Source organism: Acanthochromis polyacanthus, chromosome 14, assembly GCF_021347895.1.
Source record: "Acanthochromis polyacanthus isolate Apoly-LR-REF ecotype Palm Island chromosome 14, KAUST_Apoly_ChrSc, whole genome shotgun sequence".
Taxonomy (NCBI): domain Eukaryota; kingdom Metazoa; phylum Chordata; class Actinopteri; family Pomacentridae; genus Acanthochromis; species Acanthochromis polyacanthus.
The window spans coordinates 40,100,058-40,125,422 of record NC_067126.1 but is presented as its reverse complement, the minus strand read 5'-3'; the positions used below and the strand labels follow the sequence as shown (position 1 = coordinate 40,125,422).

General features: G+C 42.2%; 3 protein-coding genes across 6 annotated transcripts; 2 read left to right on the top strand and 1 right to left on the bottom strand.

The window, feature by feature from the left end:
- Positions 1–4,148: 4,148 nt before the first annotated feature.
- tfdp1a (transcription factor Dp-1, a) lies at positions 4,149–11,936 on the top strand. 4 transcript variants are annotated; one of them, XM_022202724.2, is made up of 13 exons: positions 4,177–4,300; positions 4,761–4,809; positions 6,320–6,403; positions 6,600–6,666; positions 6,889–7,010; positions 7,850–7,971; positions 8,125–8,290; positions 8,441–8,587; positions 8,685–8,753; positions 9,281–9,432; positions 9,930–10,096; positions 10,574–10,652; positions 10,756–11,936. In XM_022202724.2, exons 3-13 carry the CDS (start codon positions 6,392–6,394, stop codon positions 10,892–10,894), a joined length of 1,242 nt encoding a protein of 413 aa, XP_022058416.1. In that variant the 5' UTR covers positions 4,177–4,300; positions 4,761–4,809; positions 6,320–6,391; the 3' UTR covers positions 10,895–11,936. The 4 variants fall into 4 exon arrangements, with proteins under 4 accessions (XP_022058415.1, XP_022058416.1, XP_022058414.1 ...); XM_022202723.2 differs by lacking the exon at positions 4,761–4,809 and having other exon boundaries at positions 4,149–4,300; XM_022202722.2 differs by lacking the exons at positions 4,177–4,300; positions 4,761–4,809 and adding an exon at positions 5,409–5,508.
- A 2,606-nt stretch (positions 11,937–14,542) lies between these two features.
- LOC110956946 (rhodopsin kinase GRK1-like) lies at positions 14,543–19,200 on the top strand. Its single transcript, XM_022202720.2, has 7 exons — positions 14,543–15,256; positions 16,361–16,488; positions 17,159–17,316; positions 17,395–17,478; positions 17,590–17,714; positions 17,806–18,007; positions 18,115–19,200. Exons 1-7 carry the CDS (start codon positions 14,558–14,560, stop codon positions 18,402–18,404), a joined length of 1,686 nt encoding a protein of 561 aa, XP_022058412.1. The 5' UTR covers positions 14,543–14,557; the 3' UTR covers positions 18,405–19,200.
- A 107-nt stretch (positions 19,201–19,307) lies between these two features.
- On the bottom strand, positions 19,308–24,554 carry mettl21cb (methyltransferase 21C, AARS1 lysine b). The gene is made up of 5 exons (XM_022202721.2): positions 24,361–24,554; positions 22,366–22,488; positions 22,089–22,252; positions 21,897–22,014; positions 19,308–19,777 (listed from the first exon to the last, which is right to left on the bottom strand). The coding sequence occupies exons 2-5, from the start codon at positions 22,481–22,483 to the stop codon at positions 19,383–19,385; spliced, it is 795 nt and encodes a 264-aa protein (XP_022058413.2). The 5' UTR covers positions 22,484–22,488; positions 24,361–24,554; the 3' UTR covers positions 19,308–19,382.
- Between the last annotated feature and the right edge of the window lie 811 nt (positions 24,555–25,365).

The window sequence follows — 25,365 nt, the reverse complement described above, 5'->3', positions numbered from 1 at the left end:
ACAAATACTCACGTATGTTTAAAAAGAATGCCTAAAATTCAATACAATATTAAATGTTGCGTTTAAAGTTTTGTTTAGCATATTTTTATAGCATATATAACATAGGAAATCTCCCCCAAAACTGTATACAACGCTGTTAAAAGTAAAACACAACTCCACCCTTCACCCTCAACACACAGAGACACACTGTCTGACTCGACACCCAAACACAGCAGCATAACCAACACAATACACACCCTAAAGCACAGGAATTATAATCCTACTTTAACACACATCAGACCAGTCCTGATGTCCTAATAGGAGACAAACAGCTCACACTGCAGTAGATTCATCTGAGAGACAGATCTGTCCAAACTGACTGACAATAAATGGCATTCAAATTGGACTGAAATATGAGCTGGGTGACATCAAAAACATCCATCCATCCATCCATCCTCTATCCACCGCTTTATCCTCACTAGGGTCATGGGGGGTGCTGGAGCCTATCAGCTGACTCGGTGAAGGCAGGGGACACCCTGGACAGGTCACCAGTCTGTCACAGGGCTACATATACAGACACACAATCACACTCACATTCACACCTACGGACAATTTAGAGTAACCAATTAACCTCAGCATGTTTTTGGACTGTGGGAGGAAGCCGGAGTACCCGGAGAAAACCCACGCATGCACAGGGAGAACATGCAAACTACATGCAGAAAGATCCCAGGCCCAGGCCGGGATTTGAACCGGGGATCTTCTTGCTGCAAGGCCAAAGTACTAACCACTACGCCACTGTGCAGCCCCACATCAAAAACAGCTAAATGAAAAAATAAAAAATAAAGTTTAAAGTAAAGTAGGTATGCTAAGGACCCCAGAACCGCAGGAGACGGTAGCAATTCAGATTTTCTGTGTATCATGTTGTTTGTTCCTTTTTCTGGAAATATGCACAGTTAAAGAACAATTGACCGTAATCCTGGCCTGAAAAGTGCTAATAGTTTATTTCCTGGCCTTCGGCTCTTAAGTGGACCAGTGTCAGATCATGTCTGGAGATCTGTACTATGTGGTTTTGTGTTAATAGGTTGCACAGGTTTCCTAAAGCAAAACATTTCAGCAAACTGTCACACAGAAAAGTGCACACCTTACGCAGAGTGTGAGTGACAGGGGGCTAATGGGGAACCAACAGCACATTTTACCCTGAAACAAGGGGCAAAAAATGCTTCAGCGCCACAGTATGAATGGAAAATGTTTAGTTTTTAACTGTAGAAATGACCTCAGTGCACAAATGTATGCTGTGACGAGAGATTAGCACGATGTAGTTTCAACAAACTGTTACAGGCAGGTGGTCTGTGCTTATAACGCTAAAATAATTTAAGCTGTCTTTCATCACATTCAAGTGCTCATCTTAGAAGAAAAAATATGACAGTAAGTTGAGCTGACAGGAGGCTCTGCTCAGTTATCTCATGTGAAAATGAATCCACCCTTTAGTGAGTGTAAATAACACACGCCGTACTGTCGCTGATAGAGTATCTGTGGACCTCAGCTTTCTGCTTCTTCTTCTTCTTTGGTGTTTTGCAGTGAAAAAGGCCTGAATGGCATCATATGTTGACTCACTGGATGCGGTCTGTAAGTGATTGTTAGAAAACTGTAGAGAGATCTTCTGTCATTCATCACAGCTATGAAACACATTTACAAGCTCTGTAATGCTGCTGAAATACATTTCAATGGCACTGCTGAGTTTATTTTGACAAAATATTTAAATCATCCCTCAGTGTCACACAGTATAATTACAATACACCACAATATAGCCCTTAAAGCAAACACAAAGTTGAATCAATGTCTCTTGAAGCTATTTCAACCAAAGCACAGTATACTTACAGAGAATGTAGGTTTTATTGCTTTTATTTTTTTTAGTTTATTGCTTGCTTTTGTATCAGACTACACCAGACAACTTAATGTTCAGGTGTAGATAAAAAAACAGACACTGGTGGGATATCTTAAGTTAATTTTAAAAGTTATAATATCTAAACTGTGTTGCACAAGTTGATTAAATGTCCCACAGTATTTCATGCACTCAGTGGCTCCTTTATAATATACATATGCACGTTATAGAATATTAGAAACACCTCTGCATCATTACCACTGACATTATATACACACCAGTGAGGCAGAACATCATGACCACCTGACTGGTAGTGTGCTGGTCCTCCTTTTACTGCCAGAACAGCCCTGACCTGTCGAGACATGGACTCCACTAGACCCTGAAGGTCTTCTGTGGTATCTGGACTCCACTAGACCCTGAAGGTCTTCTGTGGTATCTGGACTCCACTAGACCCTGAAGCTCTGCTGTGGTATCTGGCACCAAGATGTAAGCAGCAGATCCTTTAAGTCCTGGACGTTGTGAGGTGGAGCCTCCATGGATCGGACTTGTCTGTCCAGCACATCCCACAGATGCTGGATTGGATAGAGATCTGGGGAATTTGGAGGCCAAGTCAACACCTCAAACTGGTTGTTGTGCTCCTCAAACCGTTCTTGAACTATTTTTGCTTTTTGGCACGGAACATTATCCTGCTGAAAGAGGCCACATCCATCAGGGAACACTGTTCCCATGAAAGGGTGTCCATGGTCTGCAACGATGCTTAGGTAGGAGGTACATGTCAAAGTAACATCTACATGGACGGAGCACCCAAGGTTTACCAGCAGAACATTGTCCAAACATCACACTACCTCCATCAGCTGGCCTTCTTCCCATAATGCATCCTGGTTCCATGTGTTCTCAAGGTAAGCAACACACCCGGCCATTCATGAGATGTAAAAGAAAAAGAGCTTCATCAGACCAGGACACCTTCTTTCAATGCTCTGTGGTCCAGTTCTGATGTCCGTTTTCAGGGTCTCGTGGAGTCCAGATACCACAGCAGACCTTCAGGGTGAATGGAGTTGATTGGTCAAGGCTGTTTAAGACACTTTATCGTTTTGTGTGTCATTTTGTGTAATTTTTTGTCTCATTTTTGTCATTTGTCCATTTCTTCGACACTTTGTAACTTTTTGCCTACTATTCTTGTCTCTTTTCTGTTTTGTTTCATGTTGTTTGTCTAATTTGTATCGTTTTGTTCTCGTCGCTATAATTTTGTGTTTCATTTTTGTAATATTTTGTCTTGTTTTTGATGTTTTTGTCTTTTCTTGTCCGAATGTTGTTGTTTTGATCATGACTAAATGTTTTGTGCCTTTTTCAGCTATTCTGTGATCTATAAGTTGTAATGTGGAAATGATAAACTGAAGCATAATATTGCTGATATTTAAAAACAAAATTTTAGAAGTTTTACTGATGTTATATGTAATCACTAGATATTTTTAGGATTTTTTGGAAGAACAGCCAGGTTCTGTAACAGTTTCATCCCCCAAGCCATCAGACTCTTGAACTCACAATAATCCTGCTGGGCAACTGTGGTCACTGTAAAATATAACTACTGACACTTTTTTCAATGTACGTGCAATACTGATGCTACATATTCACTGTAAAATAAGTATGTACGGATATGTATGTTTATATATATATATATATATATATATATATATATATATATATATATATATATATATATATTGTTGTAGTTGTTTATATGTATATATTGGAATGGGTTTTTTATTTAGAAAATTTTCGGTTTGTTTTTGTATTTATCAGTCCGATGGTGAGCTTGCTATTCTATTCTATTCTATTCTATTTACTCATTTTTTGAAAATATATACAATAATTTTCTTGCCAAATTTGGGGGATTTTTTAAAATAAAACTTTTAAGAGAAACATTTAAGGAATTATTCGAATGTTCTTCCTAAAGGATTTTGCAAATTTTCAGAAATTATGGGAAATTTTTTTTTGCAGAATTTGGGGATTTTTTTCAGACAAGAAAACAATATTTTTTGCTGCCCGTAAATGAAGACAACAGGAGGGTTAAGATCAAACTGGGCTGAAAGTAGAACCTATATTAAGATGAATTTGACTCCCCTGTTGTAGACCACAGACTGAAAGTCTTTATTGACAGTCTGTGCTGTAGACTAACGGAGAATCCTCACACTCCTGTGCAGCAGATGGCGGTATGTGTGTGTTTGTGGCTGGCTGGTATCCACCAATCCCAGGAGATGCAGGTTGTGGGCATGAACTACTTTGACTGGTTTGCTTTCGTCTCCTTCACGCCGTCCAATCAGACGCCGCTATACCGAGACACCGCCAAGATCAGATTGTGAGACGCGCTGCTGTAGCTCTGCTAGCGGAGAGTGGACAGAGAGGCTAGCTAGCAATCCGCTAACACCGTCAAGTGCACCGGTAAGTAGCGTTTACCGACTTTTAAGTCGCTCCTCACCTGTTGCACATGAAAGCACTTGACGCTAGTCATGTATTTTACCTGCACTGTGTTTGAAATAAGTTGGAAATACACTGCCAGCGGACACAAAGCTGAACGAGGTGGACTTGCAGCTAATTCTGGCAGTGCTGTCGGTGACAGCTGTGGGCTAGCTCGTTCGTTAGCCCACCAGCTAGCCGAGCGGCAGCGGGCTAACAAAGCGGCGGAGCTCCCAGTTTTTCAACCGTAATATCGAGTTAGCTCGTTGCTAAACTAACCAGCTGCTAACTAGCAAAATAGTAGTCGTGGTTGTCCGTTATGCACTATATTTAGAGCATCTTCGGCCGACTTGTTAACTAATCGTAAGCAGCTAACTGTAGCAGGGCTAACTTTAACGGTCCGCGCTGATTATAATCTAATTGGGAACTTTAATCATTTTTCTAGAGCTTCTACAAACGGCTGCGTACTAACTCGGAATGAAAACGTCTAAAAGGTAAACGAATCACTTTAACAACCTCAATATTAATGAAGCCGACGAGTTAGTCACTTTATGTTCTATAACAACGTTTTATTAAAAATCAGAAAAGCAACTTGAAGCAGTTTGACACGATGATGGATAAATAATTCACATGTTTCTTAATGTAGTTTCGAGACTACAAGCTCGCTGTTGTTAACTAGTTAGCTGTGTTGTTTGTTAATGAGGAGGTGACAAGTATCTGACAATATGAAGTTTTCCACTGGCAATAAAACACAATTAACTACGGAACTATATGTAAATAATGCAACTGACGGGTGTTTCAGAAGTTGTGGTGAATTACTATGGGTTGTGCAAAGTGTTTCATAACTTTAACACCGTGAATAAGATGAAAATTATTTCTATTTAATTGTAAACTTGATGTATTTACTTTGTCAATGGTTAGTCAGTAGGAAACGATCGCTGTATAAGCGGCTTCTATACACGACCGAGTGGCTGTAAAACACCAAACTACAGAAACATGACTGAAAAGCACCTTCAAGAGTTAAACGAGCGAAACCAATGGATTCATTTGCAACTGAAATTAACAGTAGATTTGTTAAAAAGTGCCTCTGCGTTGCTCAGTTTGTTTCCTGTTTAGTGGGGATTTAGACCTCCTCTTCCTCCATTCTCAAATGCCAACAACAACAGCCGTCGAGGAGACAGGAGAGTGCACTCGTAAGTGCACACAATCACTATATTCACTTCATTCACCGTGCTAAATGCACACTGGCTTTTAAAATGTCACCTCATGCTCAACTGTAGCTGGAATCTGCAGCACGGAACCAATAATTGGTGATTTTTTTCTGTGAATCGCCTCAAAACGTGCATAAGCTAACTAGCGAGCTAACGCCAGCAAGCCGAATCCAGCGCTAGGTGTTAGCAGTAACAGTTAGCTAGCTGATTCAACAAAAGATTGGTCATTGTTAGCGACATATATGATGAGTGCTGTTTCTGCCGCATGCAGCCGGACTGTCCGCAAACATACCGTGCTGTCACTTTAGCTACATTTTTAGTTTTGCGCTGTTGTGGTGAAGTTAGCATGTTTGCGTGACCTGTAGCAGAAGTTCGACGATGCCTCTCCTCCGGACGTGCTCGGTACCTGAAGTAGGCCTTGTGCACACTTAGCGTAGGAAAAGTTCTGAGCATCAAAGGATGGGTTAATGCGGTTTTCTGCTCACACCGTGCATTCAGAAATACCCCTCAAAGATCCATACAATCCAGATGTGTGCTAAATATATATATTTGCGTTAAGTTAGTGTTGTAGAAGGACTACTGATGCTAGCTTTGGTGATGTAGTTAGCCTTCTGCAGTGTGCTCGTAGCAAGCACTTCAAATGGGCCTTAGTTCACAAATAAGTTTCAGTATCACTACTGTAATCGAGTAAAATACATATTAGCTCAGAAAATGTAATGAGAAATGCGATGTTATGGTGAAACTAGAAAGTAAACCATTCATTTTTGATAGTTTGCCTCCTTTCTGTTTGCAGGGGTCTGAATAGTGATTGACAGAGGGAAATCTTTTTAACCTGAAGCTCAACTCCTTTCGGTCCTTTGGGATCATGGCTAAAGATGTAAGTAACTAAACACGTGGATTCATGGGGAACAGTTTGTTATTAATGCTTCACCTTGCAGGAGCTAAGCTAATGTCAGATCATTCTGTGTCTGTTGCTAAACTGATTGAAAGCATGCTTCTGTTTCTGTACAGGGTTTGTTTAACCACTAATATAGCAGCTTTAATTCTGTGTTTTAATTTCTTGTCCTTCACAGGCTGGTCTCATTGAAACAAATGGAGAGCTGAAGGTTTTCATCGATCAGAATCTGAGCCCGAGCAAAGGTAAAACTAACTAGTAGTTGCCTTTCTGCAGAGATTATAGATGCAGCATGCAGTATGTTCTTTATAAATTAATGTATATAGTGTGGTTTAAATGACTGCTCGGCCATCAAAGGAAATGTCTCCTCAGGAGTAGGCCTGTGTGCTGCTGGGTGAACGATAGGGGGCAATGGAGTTTCAGTGGAGTCCTCTGCTCATTCCTGTTCCTCCCATGTCTTCTGTTAGGTGTCTTATCCTTGGTTACTGTCCAGCCCACAGCAGCTCCTGTGGCTAAACAGCTCCTACCCAAAACCCTCGGGCCATCCAATGTGAACGTTGCTGCACACATGCCACATGTGCCACACATGGTGAGTGGGTTCTTACACTGTCAGGATTCGTGTCAGAGTTTTGAATGGTTTGGGTTTTTTAATGCAGATGTATTTGTGCATAGATTTGCATGTATGTTTGCTTTTCTCTGCTGTCTTACTGTTGTGTAAGCCCCTCCATTATCATTGTGAGGTGACCGGGCAGAGGGTGGGTGGAGGCAGTTGATCCTAAGCTCATCAACTCTACAGTCAGCAGGATTACACCCATCATCCCATTATATACAAGGAATGTATACATAACGGAAATCAGCTTAGATATCACCTTAGTGAAGGAATAGATCACCTGTCTCCAGGATGCCTCATGTTCCTGTTGGGATGCACATTTTAAATCATTTCTTTCATCACTACACATTGACAAACATGTCAAACACTACTTGTGTTAATCTCTCCATTAAAAATGTGTATAAAAACTTTCCAGTGTCTGTTTTTGCAGCACTGTCCAAATCTTTTTCATTATATGTATTGAAATAGCTACAATTGTGCGTAAAGCATACGTTCTGTCCTGAGTTAAATAAATGTCATTCAGTTTTGCTGCGTATGTTCTTCAAATTCAAATAATTCCGTTTGTATTAAAGGGTAATCACATGCAGCTTTCTGCTCTTCCTGGTCAGACTGAAGCGCTTCCATTTAGTGCTATCTAATCTCTGCAGTTACCATAAAACATTTTATTAAAGCAGCTTTTCAAATAGGATTCAGTTCATCATATATCCAAACCTGAGCACACAGAGTTCTGGAAAATAACTTGTCATCTGTGTACAGCCTCACGAGATTATTGGCAAAGCAGAATATAGATATTATTTGTTCTTCTTTCTTCATTGTAGGTGATTGGAACACCACAGAGGCCTACAGTATCAAATACCATTTTGGTAAACAGTCCACACACACCCAGTTCCCAATTCCTCACCCAGAGTCAGCCAGCCGACGCCTCTCCTTGGTCATCTGGGTGAGTCTTCAGAAGGTTTCTGAGCTCTGAACATTATCGTGGAGCTCTGCTGATATTACATGAAGCTTTTTTAGCATGAGTCAAGTCTGACATCATTTTAAAGAGACAGAAAATGCACAGATGTCATGATGTGGGGATTTGTTCTGTCTGCAGAAAACGTGGTAAAAAAGGGGAAAAGAATGGAAAAGGCTTGAGGCATTTTTCCATGAAAGTGTGTGAGAAAGTGCAGAAGAAAGGAGTAACCACCTACAATGAAGTGGCAGATGAACTGGTGGCAGAATTCAGCTCTGCAGACAACCACATGTCACCCAATGACTCGGTGGGTGCTGCACGTCGTCTTATGCAGAAATATGAACGCTTGAAGAACTCGATACGTTTGAAATGGGGACAGATGCAGTGCTGGCTTTTACACGCCTTTGTGTAGCGGAGATGTTTTGCTAATGCTTTGAATCATGTGTTTCTACTTTAGCATGTGTATGACCAGAAGAACATTCGGCGGCGTGTTTACGATGCACTTAACGTGCTCATGGCCATGAACATCATCTCTAAAGAGAAAAAAGAAATTAAATGGATTGGCCTGCCCACCAACTCAGCACAGGAGTGCCAAAACCTAGAGGTGGGAACACAGTGAAGACCGGCCTGTCATTGGTATGTGTGGAGCATCTCTGGCCTTTTAGAGCCGTTCTAATCATAATGTGTTATTTCAACTGTAGGTGGAGAGACAGAGGCGGCTGGAGAGGATTAAGCAGAAACAATCACAGCTTCAGGAGCTCATTCTGCAGGTGGGGATGAATGGAGTGATGAACCTTCTGTCTATGAGCACAGCCTGTGTAGCTGTGATATCAGGTCTGCTGAAGCTAACGTGGTCCTCCTCAAATGTAGCAATGCATCAAGGCTGAAAAAAGTCCTGGAGATGCCCTGTAGAGACAAGAAGACCTGTTTTCACTCTGTAATTTGCTTGTGGGTTTGTCTGAAGATTTCTGATTAAAGCAGATTTATTTTCTGCTTTTCAGAAAAGCACAAATTCTCCTAGTTGAAAGCAGAAGATTGTGTTTTTTCCTTATGATTTATAATGGAAGCATGACTCGTGTCACAGCCGTTAACGTCATTGTTATGCTACAGTAGAAATTCTGTGCTGAGCTACTGGATAAGTTTCTTCTCTGGAGACTTCCACACAAAGTTTCAACTAGAAACTGTGCTGCTGAAAAACAGGAGCAGAAAATATATTTTTAAGTGTCAGGAATGCCAGACATCCAAACAAAATCCTCTCTGCTGCTGCTTGACTTTCATCTTTGATCTTGTCTGGCAGCAAATAGCTTTTAAGAACCTGGTTCAGCGTAACAGACAGTCAGAGCAGCAGACCAACAGATCTCCACCTCCCAACTCCATCATCCACCTTCCTTTCATCATCGTCAACACCAGCAAGAAAACTGTCATCGACTGCAGCATCTCCAACGACAAGTATGTGGTTATCGTCTGCTGTTAGGCTACGGTTTTTAGAACTTATGTTTTACAATGAGCAGTGCATGAAGATAATATGGGATTAACTTTTTCAGACGTCCTCTCCAGGGAGGCATTGAAAGTGTTGGGTTGAACTCAAATAGTTGCACTCAATACGTTTCTCACGGTTAAGTGAAACGTAAAGAAAGCACAGTAAATAGACTAGATACAGAGGTCAGGGAGTTTCATCAATTATCTTTTAATTCTCTTGAATTTTAAACGTACCCAAGTGTTCCTTAATTCTCTAACATTTCTGGATGTCCTCAAAACATGGAGAGTATCTTTCCAAAGTAACCTGGACAACACACAAATACTCACAATGAATTCTGTTTCTCTGTTTAGCTCTAGCACCACATTTGAGTCAAAACTACTTGATCCACTTTAAATTTAGCTTAAAGCATTTATTGCTTGTTCATGAATGTTTTTCTTGTCTGATGTTCTTCCCTTCTCTGGTGCAGGTTCGAGTATTTGTTCAATTTCGACAGCATGTTTGAGATCCACGATGACATCGAGGTGCTGAAGCGTATGGGCATGGCCTGTGGTTTGGAGGTGGGAAAGTGTTCTCCAGAGGACCTGACGGTTGCACGCAGCCTGGTGCCCAAAGCTCTGGAGCCTTACGTTATAGGTACAAACCAAAACACTGCTGTCCCCTTCACATCAAGACATACTTTAAAGGGAATAGTAGAAGCAGCAGCAGCACCTTTGGCCATGGAAACCTCATGTCCATGTCACAGCGGTGCAGCAGTAATCTCAGCAAATGGGACATAAGAAGTCAGTGCTCTGAAATGAAAGTATGTGTTGACTGAAACCAGTCCAGTGTTACTTTGAAGACTTATTGAAATGAGGGATCAGATTGAGCTAGTAACTGTGCAGCGGTTCATAAAGAAGTGATGCTGTCCTGGTAGGTCAGAGTCTTACTGTAGTTTCCTTCTGTTGTCTGTTGCCTCCACACACCTTTGAATAAATTCCTTAAATAAAAGCGTAGCAGCGTTTAGCCTCGTGCTCACTGACATGTGGTTCCAGTCAGCCTTAACGCTAACAGTGGTGGTTTTGGCTAAAAAGACAGGCTTCAGAGGTATGAATGTGTTTTCTTTTTACCCAGAAATGGCGAAAGGTCCCATCAGTAACGTCTACATCACTGGAGGATCCTCTGCTAACGGAGCCCGTTATCCTGCTAGCAGGTGAGAGGTGTAAAGCAGCTCTTAATGTGACAGAGTGTTTTATCCTGCATGTCCTCCTGCTCTCAGCTTGGCCTCATTCACTTATTTCGCCCTCCGTCCTCAGTGATGGCTGCACTGACGGCACCATGGCCTCCAGCTCCAATGACTCCCACTACAGCGGGTCACGCGTGGAAACTCCGGTGTCTTACATGGGGGACGACGACGAGGAGGATGAGTATGATGAGAATGACGACGAAGACTAACCTCCCTACGCCTCTCCACTCCAACAAGCACAGTCCTTCAACCCACCCCCACCGTGGAGGCTTAGTCCACTCTCGTGTGTGCTTCTTGAACCTTTCCCCTGTTTCCCATGCCTGTTTTTCTGTCTGGCTTTCTCAGGGGTGTCGATGAATATTGAAAGAACAGAGGGGTTAATTGCACCCGTCTTTTTCTGCTCCTGAATCACGTGCACCTGCACCACAGCTGGGTGGGAGGTGTCGTCCAAGGGAACTGTAGTCTGTGGCCCCCGCCACTTGAAGTCTTTGTATGTCTAATCCACTTCTCAATAAGCCATCCCACTAAAAACAAACTCTGTAAAACTTACTGCTGTTGGAGAATGTATAATGTACTTGTTTGAAACGTTATTCTGATTATTTTGTAATTACATATGGCAGACATGATGATGATCAAATGTTCCCAGATGGCCAAAGTGTCTGCTCTAGCATGCCGTTACTGCAGCACCGTGGATTCTGATTGGCTGAGTGCAGTTGCCATGGCATCCCAGGATGGGGCTCCATCAGATGTGTTGATACTTCTTTTGTTTTGTTTGTTTGTGTTCCTGGGCAGTTATTTGAACTAGTTTCTTTCCCCGTTGTGTTGGGCTGCTTCCTCCTGTTCTGTAGGCAGCTGCTTTCCTCATCCTGTTTGCTAGTTTTGTTTTTTTTGTAATCTGGAGTTGAGGAATTGTCCACCACCGCCCTGTTAACGCCTTGGTAGTGTTTACAAGATAATGGCAGCATCAAGGTAAAGACTTTCATAACCCAGGCTCCTAATAGGTAAATAAGCTTTGTTTGTTAATTACGTATATGAATCCTACGATTGTAGCTTATAGCATCCTTTAGAGGCCAGTGGTAAAGATAGACCGTCAAAAATTATTGATGTAACAAATGTGTGGTTGTATAGGTCTTTATGTACTCCCTTCAAAGATCTCCTTTTAAAACTGAGCAACACATGTACTGACTCTTCCAAATACCTTTTCTGTAATCTAATATAAGTTTGCAAATTAAATATAGATTGTTTTAATAAGTTTGTATCTACTTTTCATGTGAGTTTGTTGCTGGGTCTTTTATTCCCAGATCTGGAACATGTAGATAAATATTTCTCTGCAAATTTCTGCTGATTTTAGATGCAAAAAATGTTTACCATGTGACACTCGGACGTGCACGTGTTGGAGAAAGGGTGGGCTTGGAGAGGTGTGTGCATGTCAGAGGAAAAGCACAGGAGAGCTGCAGGTAGAAACTGAGGAGGAAGATCTGAGGTGAGAACTGATCATCAGCTGCTTTACCTTCCTGTTATTGATTCTTGTTCTAATTTCATGTGTTAGTGTGGATATGACTGGACCCTTTTCTTAAAATGAGCTGTGGCCAAATGTTTTTGACATGGAGAACCCACAAGAGCCCAAATGAAGTGCTGCAGGAACAGGAGAATGTGGAAGGAGCAGACAGGTTGGTGCAGGTCATTCAAGCTCCTCTTTTACTTCAAAGGCTGCCACAGTTCACATGGATGGAGTCACATTTTCAGGTTTATGTTATAAAGAAACTTTACTCGCCCATTTTTGGGAAGTATTGCTGCAAATGTGGGGAAAATGTTGTAGAATGACGTTTGTGAAGGAGCCGATTAACATCTGAAGTCACTTCAGAGGAAGTTTGGGATTAAATAGTCCAAAAAATGTGTTAATCTGACGTTAGAGCTGAGGTTATGTCACCTTTCTCCTCGAATCATGATTGCTGAACCCTCGTGGTGTTCTGTGGGTCAAACTGACTCATTTTGAGTTTGGGAAAAAAAACAATTTCACAGTGAAAATTTCAACATTGTTGGGAAATTTTTGAACTTTTTGGTGGAAAAATGTTTTTCTATTCTGAATGTTCTTAAAGCAAATAGAAGTTTTACTGATATATATGGAATCACTTTAGATATTTTTAGGACTTTTTTGGAAGATTTTTATCATTTTTTGAAAATATTTTCTTGCCAAATTTGGGTGTTTTTGTAAAAAACTAAATCTTTTAAGGAATTATTGGAATTTTCATATTGAAGGTTTTGCAAATTTTCAGAAATTTTTTTTGTTGAATTTTTTGATTTTTTTCAGACAAGAAAGCAACATGTTTTGGTGCCCGTAAATGAGAACAGGAGGGTTAAGGTCACATTAGCTGCCGTTAGCACAACATAAATCTGACCAAATGTCACGAGAATTTCTGATCAATTGTCTGATTTACCTGAAACATTCATAGCCCAAAATATGGACATTTCTAAAGGTATTTGAAATTTGTACCTTGAGATATCAAATACTTGGAGTTTGGTTTTTCTTTTTTATTGTCCGTTGACCCACTTGGCACCTTTTTCCCCCATATTGAAATTTGAAGCCCTGTTTGGAGTACAGTATGTCAGAAACTAACTATAAAAGATAAAACCCTGAATATTTATCATGTCATTGACTCAGAACCTGCAATACTGAACAAATGGATGCTTCCTGAGGATACTTCCTGAGCTACACGTCACAAATATTCAGAACGGAGGAAATCCTGGGTCACAGACGCTTAGACCTGCTCACATGTTCGCTGACTGGTGGCTGTAATCATCCCTTCTGACTTAACGACTTCAAAGTGACCAAATGGTAGAAAAAAAAACAGCTGTGTGAAATTGCATTCTAAAGTGAAAGGTAATATGATGCTTTAGCAGTCTAGTCAGATGAAGTTAGCATCCTCCAGAGCTACAGTCAAAGTGGTTTCCTTTCTTGGTACTAAAAGACTGCAGCTTTGGGAGATGCTCAGTTCATTTAACTCACTGCTGTCCTTTCACATTGGCCTTAGCTGGAACTGTCAATGTAAGTTTACACATTTTTTAAAGTCATTGTTTAACATTTGGTATTTATGGAATAAAAGGTATTTATTCCATTGAAAGAACTTGAGGACAGCGCTGAACACATTTGGTTGTTTTCTGGTTGGGCAGGTAGCCCATGAACCAGAGCTATAGATCCCTACAGCAGCCCCGGTTTGATTCCTGCCCACGGCTTTTTGCTACAGGTCTGTCTGCCTCTGGACTGACCTATCAAATAAAGCCAAACAGGCCAAGAACGTAACTTTTAAAAAGAAATAATGCTGTTTTCCACGAGGTATGAAGAGTTTTTAGGATGACTGTGTACATGTGGACAATTTGAAGCTCCCCTTTAATACCTTCTGCTTCCATTTACTCTGTTAATGCATTTATTGTGTAACTGTAGACACTACCACTTGGTGTCCCTGTTCAGAGAAAACCTGCTTTCTTCTTGAATCTTTAACAGCAGGCTGATCAGAGTCTGTATAAAGTGTTGACTGACTGACGTTCCTGCATATGCTGCTGGTGTCGTTCTGTTCCAGCAGCTGCTCGCACACTTTGTCTGGGGCATTGGGGTGTTAATGGATTACCAAAAGGTGTTGACTCAGGTGTGTGTGCGCGTCCCTGTGAGTGTGAATGAGGGTGTTACAGCTGGGATCTAGTCCAGCTCCCATTTCTCTCCTCTCACTCCTCTGTGATCTGTCTCCTGTTCTCTCACTCTTGCCTTCTCTTCCTCCTCATCCCTGCACGTTAATTAGTGATATCTGTCCTCTGCTGCCGTTCTTCTCTTTGCCATGTCTTCCTCTTGCGTTGCCTAACAGCCACCTGCCCTCAGCATGGACATCGGAGGACTGACCACTGTGGTCGCCAACTCTGCCTACATCAACGCCCGTGGAAGCATCGATGGCTCTAATCTGGCAGCAGCTCGGGATAAGAAGTACCACGCTCGCCTCAAACTGCCCCACATCACCGTGTGTGAAGGCCTGGGGGACACCCTGGACTTGGCCTTTGACTCCGTCTGCGTAGAACAGCCGATCGGCAAGCGCCTCTTTAGGGAATTCCTGGATGCAAATAATGAGTACCACGGGGCTTGCCGTTTGTGGAAAGACATCGAGGCCTATGACATGGCGGAGGACTCTGAGAGGGCGAAAAAAGCCTCAAAGATTGTTCAGCGCTACATGGACCCCTCTGCCAAACACCACTGCCCCTACCTGTCTGAGGACATCATAGCCAATGTGAAGGAAGGTCTGGAGGCCGTAGGGGACGAGCTGTTTGCTGCAGCTTTGGCCTCCACGCTGGACTTTCTGCGGGAGGCTCCCTACAACTTCTACCTGGAGAGCATGTACCTGAAGAGGTTCCTGCAGTGGAAGTGGCTGGAGATGCAGCCCATGGATGCAGACTGGTTCCTGGACTTCCGTGTTCTGGGGAAAGGTGGGTTTGGGGAGGTGTCTGCCTGTCAGATGAAAGCCACGGGAAAACTGTACGCCTGTAAGAAACTCAACAAGAAGAGGCTGAAGAAGAGGAAAGGCAACGCGGTAAGACGATCTCTGGATGAGATGCTGTTGGTGTTCAGCATGAGTCAGTGGTAGAAGTTCTTATTTTTGTTTACTGGGTTTTCAGACAAGTCAACAAATTATTGCATTAACGAGTTATTTAGCAGAAGCATTAATGAACATAATACAGACATGCAGGCGTTTTCACCTACATCTATTCAGTGTGTTCATTCATAAGCAACAAAAAAACAGGTTAGTTTAGAAATATTGTCCTTTACTGTTCACCATCCAGCTGTACAGAGGTGCTCTCATAGATCCAGTCCCTCACTGTAAGTACATATTTACATAAGAATAAATAAAAATATAAAAAACAAACGTGAAAGTTAATGTCATTCTGCAGGGAGATGGAGTCGTTTGAACAGAACGGAGCCCACATCACAGGAAATCTGTCAGTGGTAGAAGTTTGCTAAGTAAAAGCAGCATCACAGCAATGTAGACGGACTTCACTTAAGCAAAAATGCACAAATATTGACATCACATCCCTCTGATGATGGGCACGGTGAAGCTAGAGCTACTGAAACCTCACATGCTGCAGGGAATCATCACTGTCAGGTGTTTATTAATGTGGTGTGCATGTGTGTAGCATCAGTCTGTGGATGTGAAATGTGAGACTCTCTGAGACGCGTTCTTCTGAAAGCTTCACTTTATGTCGCCCCACGTTAAAGCAGGAATGATTCAGAGCAATCTCAGCACTCTTAAAAATGACTTTCAGCACACAGTGGTGTGAATAATGAAGGCATTTTGCACGGCTGTAGTGTTGGTCCTGAGCAGTCTGCAGCGGTGCTAATCATCTTTGTCCCTGCCTCTGTCTGTTTGGCTTTAGCCTGCAGTATTAAACACTGAGACAGGGATAGAGTGATTACTGGGAGCTTTATTGAAAAGCTCTTCTGAAGAGAACTCCTTGGCACAGTTGCATTTTGCCCTTGACTTGTCTGAGGTTATCCTTGGAAATGAACCTCTTCATCAAATGACACAGAAATGTACAGAACACTCTGCTGCTGCCCGATCCACCAAACTTCCTCCTTTTTTATTTCTTTTGAAATGTGACTCATTTTTCAGCCTTGCCTTTCTCATTTTCTCCTGCAGGGGGCCATGGTGGAGAAGAGAATCCTGGAGAAGGTCCACAGTCGCTTCATTGTGTCGTTGGCGTACGCCTTCCAGACAAAGGAAGAGCTTTGTCTCGTCATGACCATCATGAACGGAGGAGACCTCAAGTAACGTCACATTCTGAACACCTCATAGCAGCAGTCTGAACGTTCAGCTCACTGAGGATCGGTTGTGGAACACGTTCCTCACCTCTCACTGCCAGGCCTTTGCTTTAGCAGACAAACTTCTTTTCTGTAATAAGCTTTTAATATTCGCTGCCAACATGAGGGGTCCAGTCCACTGGAACGATGATCTGACAGGAATGTTGTAGTTTTCCCTCAGGTCAGCTGGAAATTCATTTAATAATCACCCAGACGTTAACCACAGTGGGATGGACTATTGGTAATAATTTGCTCATGTTGCTGCTGACGGACACATAGGGCCAGCTCCAGATGTCTGCTAGAAGCAGTTTATCGGTCACTTTTGGGAGAAGGTGTGTGTTCAGATGCTGTTATTCCTAATATACGAGACTAGACATTCACTTTGAGCACAGTGTCGTTTGTTATGATACGGTAGCCTTTTTCAGTCTGTCTTTAAAAATAAGTTTGAAGCTGGATTTCTTTACTTCTTGAAAATCCCCTCAGAAAATTAGCACTTTGTCAAAACTCCAGCACAGAGACAGCTGATGAGCATGTTTAGCTCATCTAAAAGCAGCATGTTGGTGAGCTGCACACAGCATGTGATATCACAGCTGTGTGCAGCTCCTGCACCTTCATAATCTGTTGCTGTTCCCTGAAGGTACCACATCTACCTGGTGGATGAGAACAACCCCGGCTTCGATGAGCCCAGAGCCTGCTTCTACATCGCCCAGATCATCCAGGGTTTGGAGCATCTCCACCAGAAAAGAATCATCTATCGAGATCTCAAACCAGAAAACGTGCTGCTCGATAATGACGGTAATCATCTTTAGGTGAATTTCACAGTGTCTGTGTGTAACTAATCCCTGACTGACACTTTTTTTTTCATCCACACAGGAAACGTGCGCATATCTGACTTGGGTCTCGCCGTGGAGCTAAAAGAAGGAAAAACTCTGACCAAAGGCTACGCTGGGACACCAGGTGGGTCTCATCTGTGTTTTCTGGGAAATTGATGAGCAGCTTATATTTAGAGTTGTAATTTCACAGTTTTCATGCTCAGTTATTGCTGGTTTTTCCCTCATTTTCTTGCAGGGTACATGGCACCAGAGATGCTGAAAGGAGAGAAGTACGACACCTCAGTGGACTACTTCACCTTGGGGGTGACTTTGTTTGAGTTCATTGCTGCTAAGAATCCTTTCAGAAACAGGGGGGAGAAGGTTGGTTTGTGCCTGTCTGTGACTTTAAGCAGAAAGAAGCAGACTTCATGAAACGGATGAGGTGGTGACAGATTGTTGGTGTTCGGTGCAGGTTGAACGTGAGGAGATGAAGGAGCGTATGCTGACTCTGACGGTCACCTATCCAGACAACTTCAGCGAGCATGCAAAGTCCTTGTGCGACGGGCTGCTGGCCAAAGAGGTGGACCAGAGGATGGGTTTTAAAAACGACTGCTGCGATGAAATCAGAGCACACCCATTCTTCAACGACATTAACTGGAGGAAGCTCAACGCAGGTATCGTCTGCTTTCTTTACTCATTTAAAATCGTTCAGATTCTGGAAGCAGTTTAAATCCGTCTACCGTTTTGTGAGACTTTTGATCCTCATTTGTGGCCTCTGCAGGTATTCTGCCGCCTCCTTTTGTCCCCGACCCTAAAGTGGTGTACGCTAAAAGTCTGGATGACGTCGGAGCTTTCTCCTCGGTGAAGGGGGTGACCCTGGAGGAGCAGGATAAGACCTTTTTTGATGAATTTGCCTCAGGCAACATCCCCATCCCTTGGCAGGAGGAGATGATTGACATGGGTATCTATGGAGAGCTCAACGTTTGGGGCCCTGAAGGCAGCATCCCCAACGACCTGCGCAGGGAGTCCATACTAGAGCAGCCAAAGTCTTCGACGTGCTGCTTATCGTAGAGCCACTCAGACACACTGAAAACATACGAACCATGCAGTGTACAGACTGATATTTCTTTAAAACATGCGGCATGAAGACTCACATAGTCCAGACAAAGTCTCCTCTGGACTTTCTGATTGCAGACTTTTATTTGTGGACACTGGAAACAGCCAGGTGGAATAATGGGGGTGGACTTTCAGCCAGGAATGGACTTAAGCATAGATTTAGGTGATGACAATTTTAATTCTTTACATTAATCCTCTTTGGTTCTTCAGCCTCTTCCTCTTCATCTCCTCCTCCTCCCTCTCTGTCAACATGTTGAATTTGTGTGTGTGCTTGAGCAGAGTTACTGTAATGCTTATAGATTTGAAACGTAACGTTAGAAGCCAGCAGGGGTTTAGTTCTGCTATCTTTGGTGCTAAGGGACAGTCACATGTTGAACATGTTTATCTCCTCTACTGCATCATGCTCATATAGAGTGTATGCCATTAATGGAAAATGTTTTATTTTTCTTAGTCTTACTCTCTGAAGCTGTTGGATTACCAAACGAAGACATCAGAAATGCAAAGTTTGAAGCTTGTGGAAAATATTCTCTTCAGGTTTTATTTCACAGCTGATTCTTTTTACGTATAGAAAGAGAAGAGCACCTCTGATGAATGTTGTCTAGATGTTACCAGACAAATATGAGCATAGGAGAGACGTTTACAGCTCTATTATTTATTCTGAACAACAAATCGGTGAACAAAAGCTGAATACATTCAGAAATATCAAATGTCTGAAAAGTACTGGCAAATAAAATAGCTTATTCAATGGAAACTGGAGTGAGGAACTTGTTTTTTCCTTAGTAATGGTTGTGACACTGTCCAGGAATGTTGTGCAGCACAGAGCAGAACCACACTTTTCCCTGCGTGACTTCAATCAGCAAATGGAAAAATGTAATTTCCTGTTTTCCTCAAAAGTGAACCTGAAATTCTTTCACATCTCAGGAAGCTGCCGTCTCACTTGGCTGTGGCCTTGTAGATCCTCACCTCCTGCTGGGGCAGCTCAGTGAGCAGCGTGGTGTTGAAGCTGCTCTCAAAGCTCTCTGCGAACCTCAGGTCTGACTGGAAGCGCATCTTGTTGGCCCACAGCAGAGTCGTTCGGCTTCCTGGTCGGCAGAAGTGACGCATGGTTTGCAGCAGTTCCTGCAGGCAGTCGTGGTGATAGACCACGTCGGCTGCCAGAACGTAGTCGTAGTGGAAGGACGGGTAGGGGAAGTCTCGCTGCAGGTCCTGACCCCAGCAGAGGGAGGTCACCTGAGGGCTGTAGAGGGACCGACCCCTGGTGTTCCGCAGGAGGTTGAAGGTCAGATTAGACAAGATGTCCGGCAGGTCGGTAGCCGTCACCCAAGCACCTGGTTACAGGAGAAAGCCAACAGACAGAGACGGGGAAAGCTGAGCCTTTACATGTGTGGTTACAGCTGCATGGAAAATGATTCAGCCTCCTGATGGTTTGGATGTTCTGTCTGAATCACTAACAGCAGCTCTGGGACCTTGATCTCCTTCCAGACACAGAATAGTTTCACAGAGACTCGCTGCATATTTAAGGACAGAGAAGACATTCAGGTCAGTGTTAAAGTTCAAACGCTTGAGAATGAATTGCTGTAACTTTAAAAGGTTTTCTTTAAGATGTCTATCGATAGAGACAGAAGGATGAATAGAAAAGAAAAAGAAATGACTGTAGCTTGCACTGAGTTTTCTTTGTATAAAAACATTTAATTTCATGGGGAATAAATTAACCCTTTGTTTGCACTGTGATTAATGGAGGAGCCTGTTTGGGATGCAGAAATGTGGTGTGGGTGGATATTCACACCCCCAAACACAGATTCCCAGTGTTTGTCCTGTAAGCTAAAATGTAAATTTCATAGAAAATATGGGAGACAGCTGTGAAATATTCTGTCCATATTTATGCAAATAAGGGAGTCAGTCTGTCATTTCAGATAGTGCTGCTGCTTCATTGCTTCAGATTTGGTTTACTTATAGTTTACTCATTTAATCTGATTCAAAAATCAACTATCTGCAGAAAATAAATACTGAAAAGCCTTTTGACTGTTTTCAGTGAGAAATATGAGTATATCCATTTTTATATTTACACATATCGGGTATTTATCGGCCCAATAGCATAAAAACTTAGATTTTTTCCATTTTGACTCTGCTTTAGACATTTATTAATCTGGATCTGGTGTAAATCATTTTGTCTGCGTCTTCGTTAACTTCCATGGCTGCAGGAGTTACAGTTTAAAATATATTGAACCCAGTCAAGTTTTTAAGGGTAGAAATGAACTATTGTAGGTATGCAGGCAAAATATTTGACAAAACTTAGTCAAATAACAAATAAATACGAAATCTGAACAAATTCTGAAACTTCTGCAGCAATGTCTGACTTGACTGACCCGTTTTATTAGTTTTCCTTTAGTTCCACATTCAAAGACAACAAAGCAGTAAGAAGCAAAGCGTAATACGTGTCTTCATCATTTGCTTATTAATTATATCTATAAGTAATTACTCCTTCAAGAAACGGTGGAGTTATGTGACAATCTGTGAATGTCTGTCTGTCTGTCTGTCTGTCCTCCTGTCTGTCTGTCTGTCTGTCTGTCCTCCTGTCTGTCTGTCTGTCTGTCTGTCTGTCTGTCTGTCCTCCTGTCTGTCTGTCTGTCTGTCCTCCTGTCTGTCTGTCTGTCTGTCCTCCTGTCTGTCTGTCTGTCCTCCTGTCTGTCTGTCTGTCTGTCTGTCTGTCTGTCTGTCCTCCTGTCTGTCTGTCTGTCTGTCTGTCTGTCTGTCTGTCCTCCTGTCTGTCTGTCTGTCTGTCTGTCTGTCTGTCCTCCTGTCTGTCTGTCCTCCTGTCTGTCTGTCCTCCTGTCTGTCTGTCCTCCTGTCTGTCTGTCTGTCTGTCTGTCTGTCTGTCTGTCCTCCTGTCTGTCTGTCTGTCTGTCTGTCTGTCCTCCTGTCTGTCTGTCTGTCTGTCTGTCTGTCCTCCTGTCTGTCTGTCTGTCTGTCCTCCTGTCTGTCTGTCTGTCTGTCTGTCTGTCTGTCTCTGTCCTCCTGTCTGTCTGTCTGTCTGTCTGTCTGTCTGTCTGTCTGTCTGTCCTCCTGTCTGTCTGTCTGTCTGTCTGTCCTCCTGTCTGTCTGTCTGTCTGTCCTCCTGTCTGTCTGTCTGTCTGTCTGTCCTCCTGTCTGTCTGTCTGTCTGTCTGTCTGTCTGTCTGTCTGCAACATTCCTCTAAAACAGACCAACAGATTTGGATGAAATTTCCAGAGAAGGTCAGAAATGATCCAAGGACCACCTGATCAGATTCTGTCAGTGATGCAGCTGATAGTCTGGATCCATGGATTGGTTAAAGATTTCTGTATCATTGCCATCCGGATAATCCTGTAATCTATTTCTTTCCTGTATTATTTTATTTCATTGTAAAGACTCTTGTGGGCAAAGTTTCAGACATATGATGTAAAATGAGAACCCCCCCCCCCCACTCACCCAGCAGACTGGCCACTATAGAGAGCAGACCGGTTCCAGCTCCAATCTCAAGCACTGCTTTGTCCGTCAGGCTCACCTGTTGCTGGTTGTTCTCCAAGAACTGGCACAAAGCTATGGCCTACAAAACAAAATTCTCACAGTCACGTTTAAAGCCAGTGAAGGCAGAGATGCTGTGCTGATGACAGAGCCTACCCCGGGCCAGATCAGAGCGCCGTATGTGTCCAGGGACTCGCGGATGCTGATGTCGTGACCAGCAAAATAAAAAGTCTCCTTTCCCAGTGCGTAGTAAACACTCGGCTCCCAGATGTTCCTCCTGTCCTGAGCTTCACCGGCCATCACTTTCTGATCTGCTAATGCTGCACAGGTTAGAATAAAGCAGCACTGAAAGTTATTAATCTGGAAGTTCACGCTCCTCTGACATCCAAAAACTAGACTAAGCAGAGGACGGCAGATAGAACCTTCATCTGACCTTCATCTGTGGCTTCCTGCTCCACCTGCAGCTTCCCTTCCTTCTTCTCATCCACCTCCTTTGTTTTTCCAGGATGTTTCTGTCGGACAGGCTGGACGACTGAAGACGATCTCTCCATGAGCCCTAAGTATTGTTGTGGCACGAGAACCGTTACTGACTCACAGACAGACGTTCTTCAGCAGCTTAGTGATGCATTTCTTTAAAAGAAATAAGGAAATATGGAAGACAGTGGCTGGTTGTTTGTATGAGTCGAGGTAACAACTTCTTTCTGACATCACACCTGCAGTTTATGTCACAAAGTTTCTGTTCTCTTTAAAATTGGTGGAAAGCACCTTCAAATAACATTTGAACTTGGAGGTATGTGCTTTTCTATTTCCTGCTTTGCTGTCTGCATTGTCACTTTTAAAACCTTTTAGCTCTTAAAATATTATGAGAAAACCCATCAAACTGCAAAATGTACATAAAAACTATTCCATTGTTAAAATTCTACAGGTATAATGTTTGTTAAAATAATCATCGTCTCACGTGATTAAAGCTGCAGTAATTTCCCCTTTGTGTCCTGTTCGGCATGTCAGTTGTGTCTGTTTAGTTGTTCTGATATTCTATTGTGTGCTTGTTAAATGATTTGTGTGTTTGTGGATTACTTTAAGCTCAGTAAAAGTCAGAGTGGACCAGATTTAGTGCACTAGTCTCTTTGGCTGCTCCTGGACTCCAGTGTGGAGCTGGAATCACAGCTGGTTAAAGCAGGAGGTTAAAGCAGGAGGTTAAAGCAGGAGGTTAAAGCAGGAGGTTAAAGCAGGAGGTTAAAGCAGGAGGTTAAAGCAGGAGGTTAAAGCAGGAGGTTAAAGCAGGAGGTTAAAGCAGGCGGTTAAAGCAGGAGGTTAAAGCAGGAGGTTAAAGCAGGAGGTTAAAGCAGGAGGTTAAAGCAGGAGGTTAAAGCAGGAGGTTAAAGCAGGAGGTTAAAGCAGGAGGTTAAAGCAGGAGGTTAAAGCAGGAGGTTAAAGCAGGAGGTTAAAGCAGGAGGTTAAAGCAGGAGGTTAAAGCAGGAGGTTAAAGCAGGAGGTTAAAGCAGGAGGTTAAAGCAGGAGGTTAAAGCAGGAGGTTAAAGCAGGAGGTTAAAGCAGGAGGTTAAAGCAGGAGGTTAAAGCAGGAGGTTAAAGCAGGCGGTTAAAGCAGGAGGTTAAAGCAGGCGGTTAAAGCAGGAGGTTAAAGCAGGAGGTTAAAGCAGGAGGTTAAAGCAGGAGGTTAAAGCAGGCGGCTGGCAGCGACTCAGAGGGCACGTCGGGCTCCATTTCACCTCAGATACAAATCACATTTAGATGGATTTAACTGCAAACATGACAGATGCACTTTGGAAATAACTATTGGTGTGTTACGTTTGTGAAAGCAAATATTCTACTTAAATTGTCCTCATTTACTGGAACAGACACAGTGTTTAAGCCTCCTGTTGTCCTCATTTACAAGCACCAAAAACATTGTTCCCTTGTCTGAATTTTTTTTAAATCAGCAAAAAAACTCACCAAATTTCTGAAAATTTACAAAACCTTCAGGAAGAAAATTTAAATATTTCCTGAAAAATTTCATTTAAAAATGCATTTTACAAAAAACAAACAAATTTGGCAAGAAAATTCTTGTAAATATTTTCAAAAAATGAGTAAAAATCTTCAAAAATAATCCTAAAAATATCTAAAGTGATTCCATATATATCAGTAAAACTTCTGATGTTTTCTTTAAGAACATTAACGTAAAAATCAACCAAAATCCAGAGAAATTCACTGATTTTGGTTGTTTTTTTCATGAATGTTCTTAAGAAACATTTTTTTACATTTCTTTTTTTTTTCCACCAAAAAATGTTAAAGAAATTTCCTAAAAATGTTGAAAATGTGAACATCAGAGGTTTCACTGTGAAAATAGTGTTTTTTTCTCCAAATTTTCAAACTCTAAAACGGGTCAATGTGACCTACAGGAGGGTTAAATCCAGGATGTGACACGTACCTGCTGAAGTTGTGTCCTCTGCTGCTTTTCTTGTTGTCCTCTTGTCTCTGCTGTGTTTATAGCAGCAGCAGCATCTGTGACACTCCCCTCAGTGAGAGACAGAAGCAGGCACACACATTTATAACGTCTGACAGAGAATTAGGCTCCTGATCCTGACCAGCCAGCTCCTGCTACACATTCTCTAAATTAGACACACTATTGTGGATATAAGGTTTATGGTGATCAGCTTTTTATTGTTCTGTTGTCTCATCCTTACTGAGCCAAACATCTGGCTGGAAACAGGGTTCCAGGTAGAGCCACAGGGATGTGCAAACAATTAAAAACCCAATCTGTTCACGCTGGGACTAATTTACATATTTATGTTGATCCTAAGAGGGATCTGAGCAGATGTGCACGAGGTGTTACAGATGTGTGAGCCACCTGGCATCTACAAGAAGACCAGTGGTAATTATTCCACAATGGTAGGCGATGGAAGTATGTGACGATCGGCGTCTGTCTGCCTGCCTGCCTGAATTTCACTGGATTTTGTTTGATTTTTATCTGAATGTTCTTAAAGAAAATATTAGAAGTTTTACTGATATATATGGAATCACTTTAGATATTTTTAGGATTCTTTTGGGAGACTTTTACTCATTTTTTGAAAATATTTACAAGAATTTTCATGTCAAATTTGGGGGATTTTTTAAAATAAAACTTTTATGGGAAATTTTTAAGGAATTATTGGAATTTTCTTCCTGAAAGTTTTGCAAATTTTCAGAAATTTTGGGACTTTTTTTGTAGAAATTTTGGATTTTTTTCAGAAGAGGAAACAATATTTTTAGTTCCCATAAATGAGGAGAACAGGAAGGTTAAAGTGTGCTTAAGAACTGGAAACAGGACGGATAATTGTGTTCCTTGTTGGTGCGGCGCTGTCACAGAGAACACAGATTAGTGGCGGTATGTATTTATAACAGGCCGTGGTGTAAACATTGTTCAGTCTGTTTTCATGGCAGCACCAGAGTCCAG

Excerpts from the sequence above, each read along its gene's own strand:
- tfdp1a (XM_022202723.2), top strand. Across the intron at positions 8,291-8,440 it reads ACATGTCACCCAATGACTCG|CATGTGTATGACCAGAAGAA; the intron begins GTGGGTGCTGCA and ends TTTCTACTTTAG. Across the intron at positions 8,754-9,280 it reads TTCAGGAGCTCATTCTGCAG|CAAATAGCTTTTAAGAACCT; the intron begins GTGGGGATGAAT and ends CTTGTCTGGCAG.
- mettl21cb (XM_022202721.2), bottom strand. The coding sequence starts at position 22,483 with ATGGAGAGATCGTCTTCAGTCGTCCAGCCTGTCCGACAGAAACATCCT. Across the intron at positions 22,015-22,088 it reads GCGCTCTGATCTGGCCCGGG|GCCATAGCTTTGTGCCAGTT; the intron begins GTAGGCTCTGTC and ends TTTGTTTTGTAG. Across the intron at positions 19,778-21,896 it reads TATAGTGGCCAGTCTGCTGG|GTGCTTGGGTGACGGCTACC; the intron begins GTGAGTGGGGGG and ends TCCTGTAACCAG.
- LOC110956946 (XM_022202720.2), top strand. The coding sequence starts at position 14,558 with ATGGACATCGGAGGACTGACCACTGTGGTCGCCAACTCTGCCTACATC. Across the intron at positions 17,715-17,805 it reads TCAGAAACAGGGGGGAGAAG|GTTGAACGTGAGGAGATGAA; the intron begins GTTGGTTTGTGC and ends TGTTCGGTGCAG. Across the intron at positions 18,008-18,114 it reads CTGGAGGAAGCTCAACGCAG|GTATTCTGCCGCCTCCTTTT; the intron begins GTATCGTCTGCT and ends TGGCCTCTGCAG.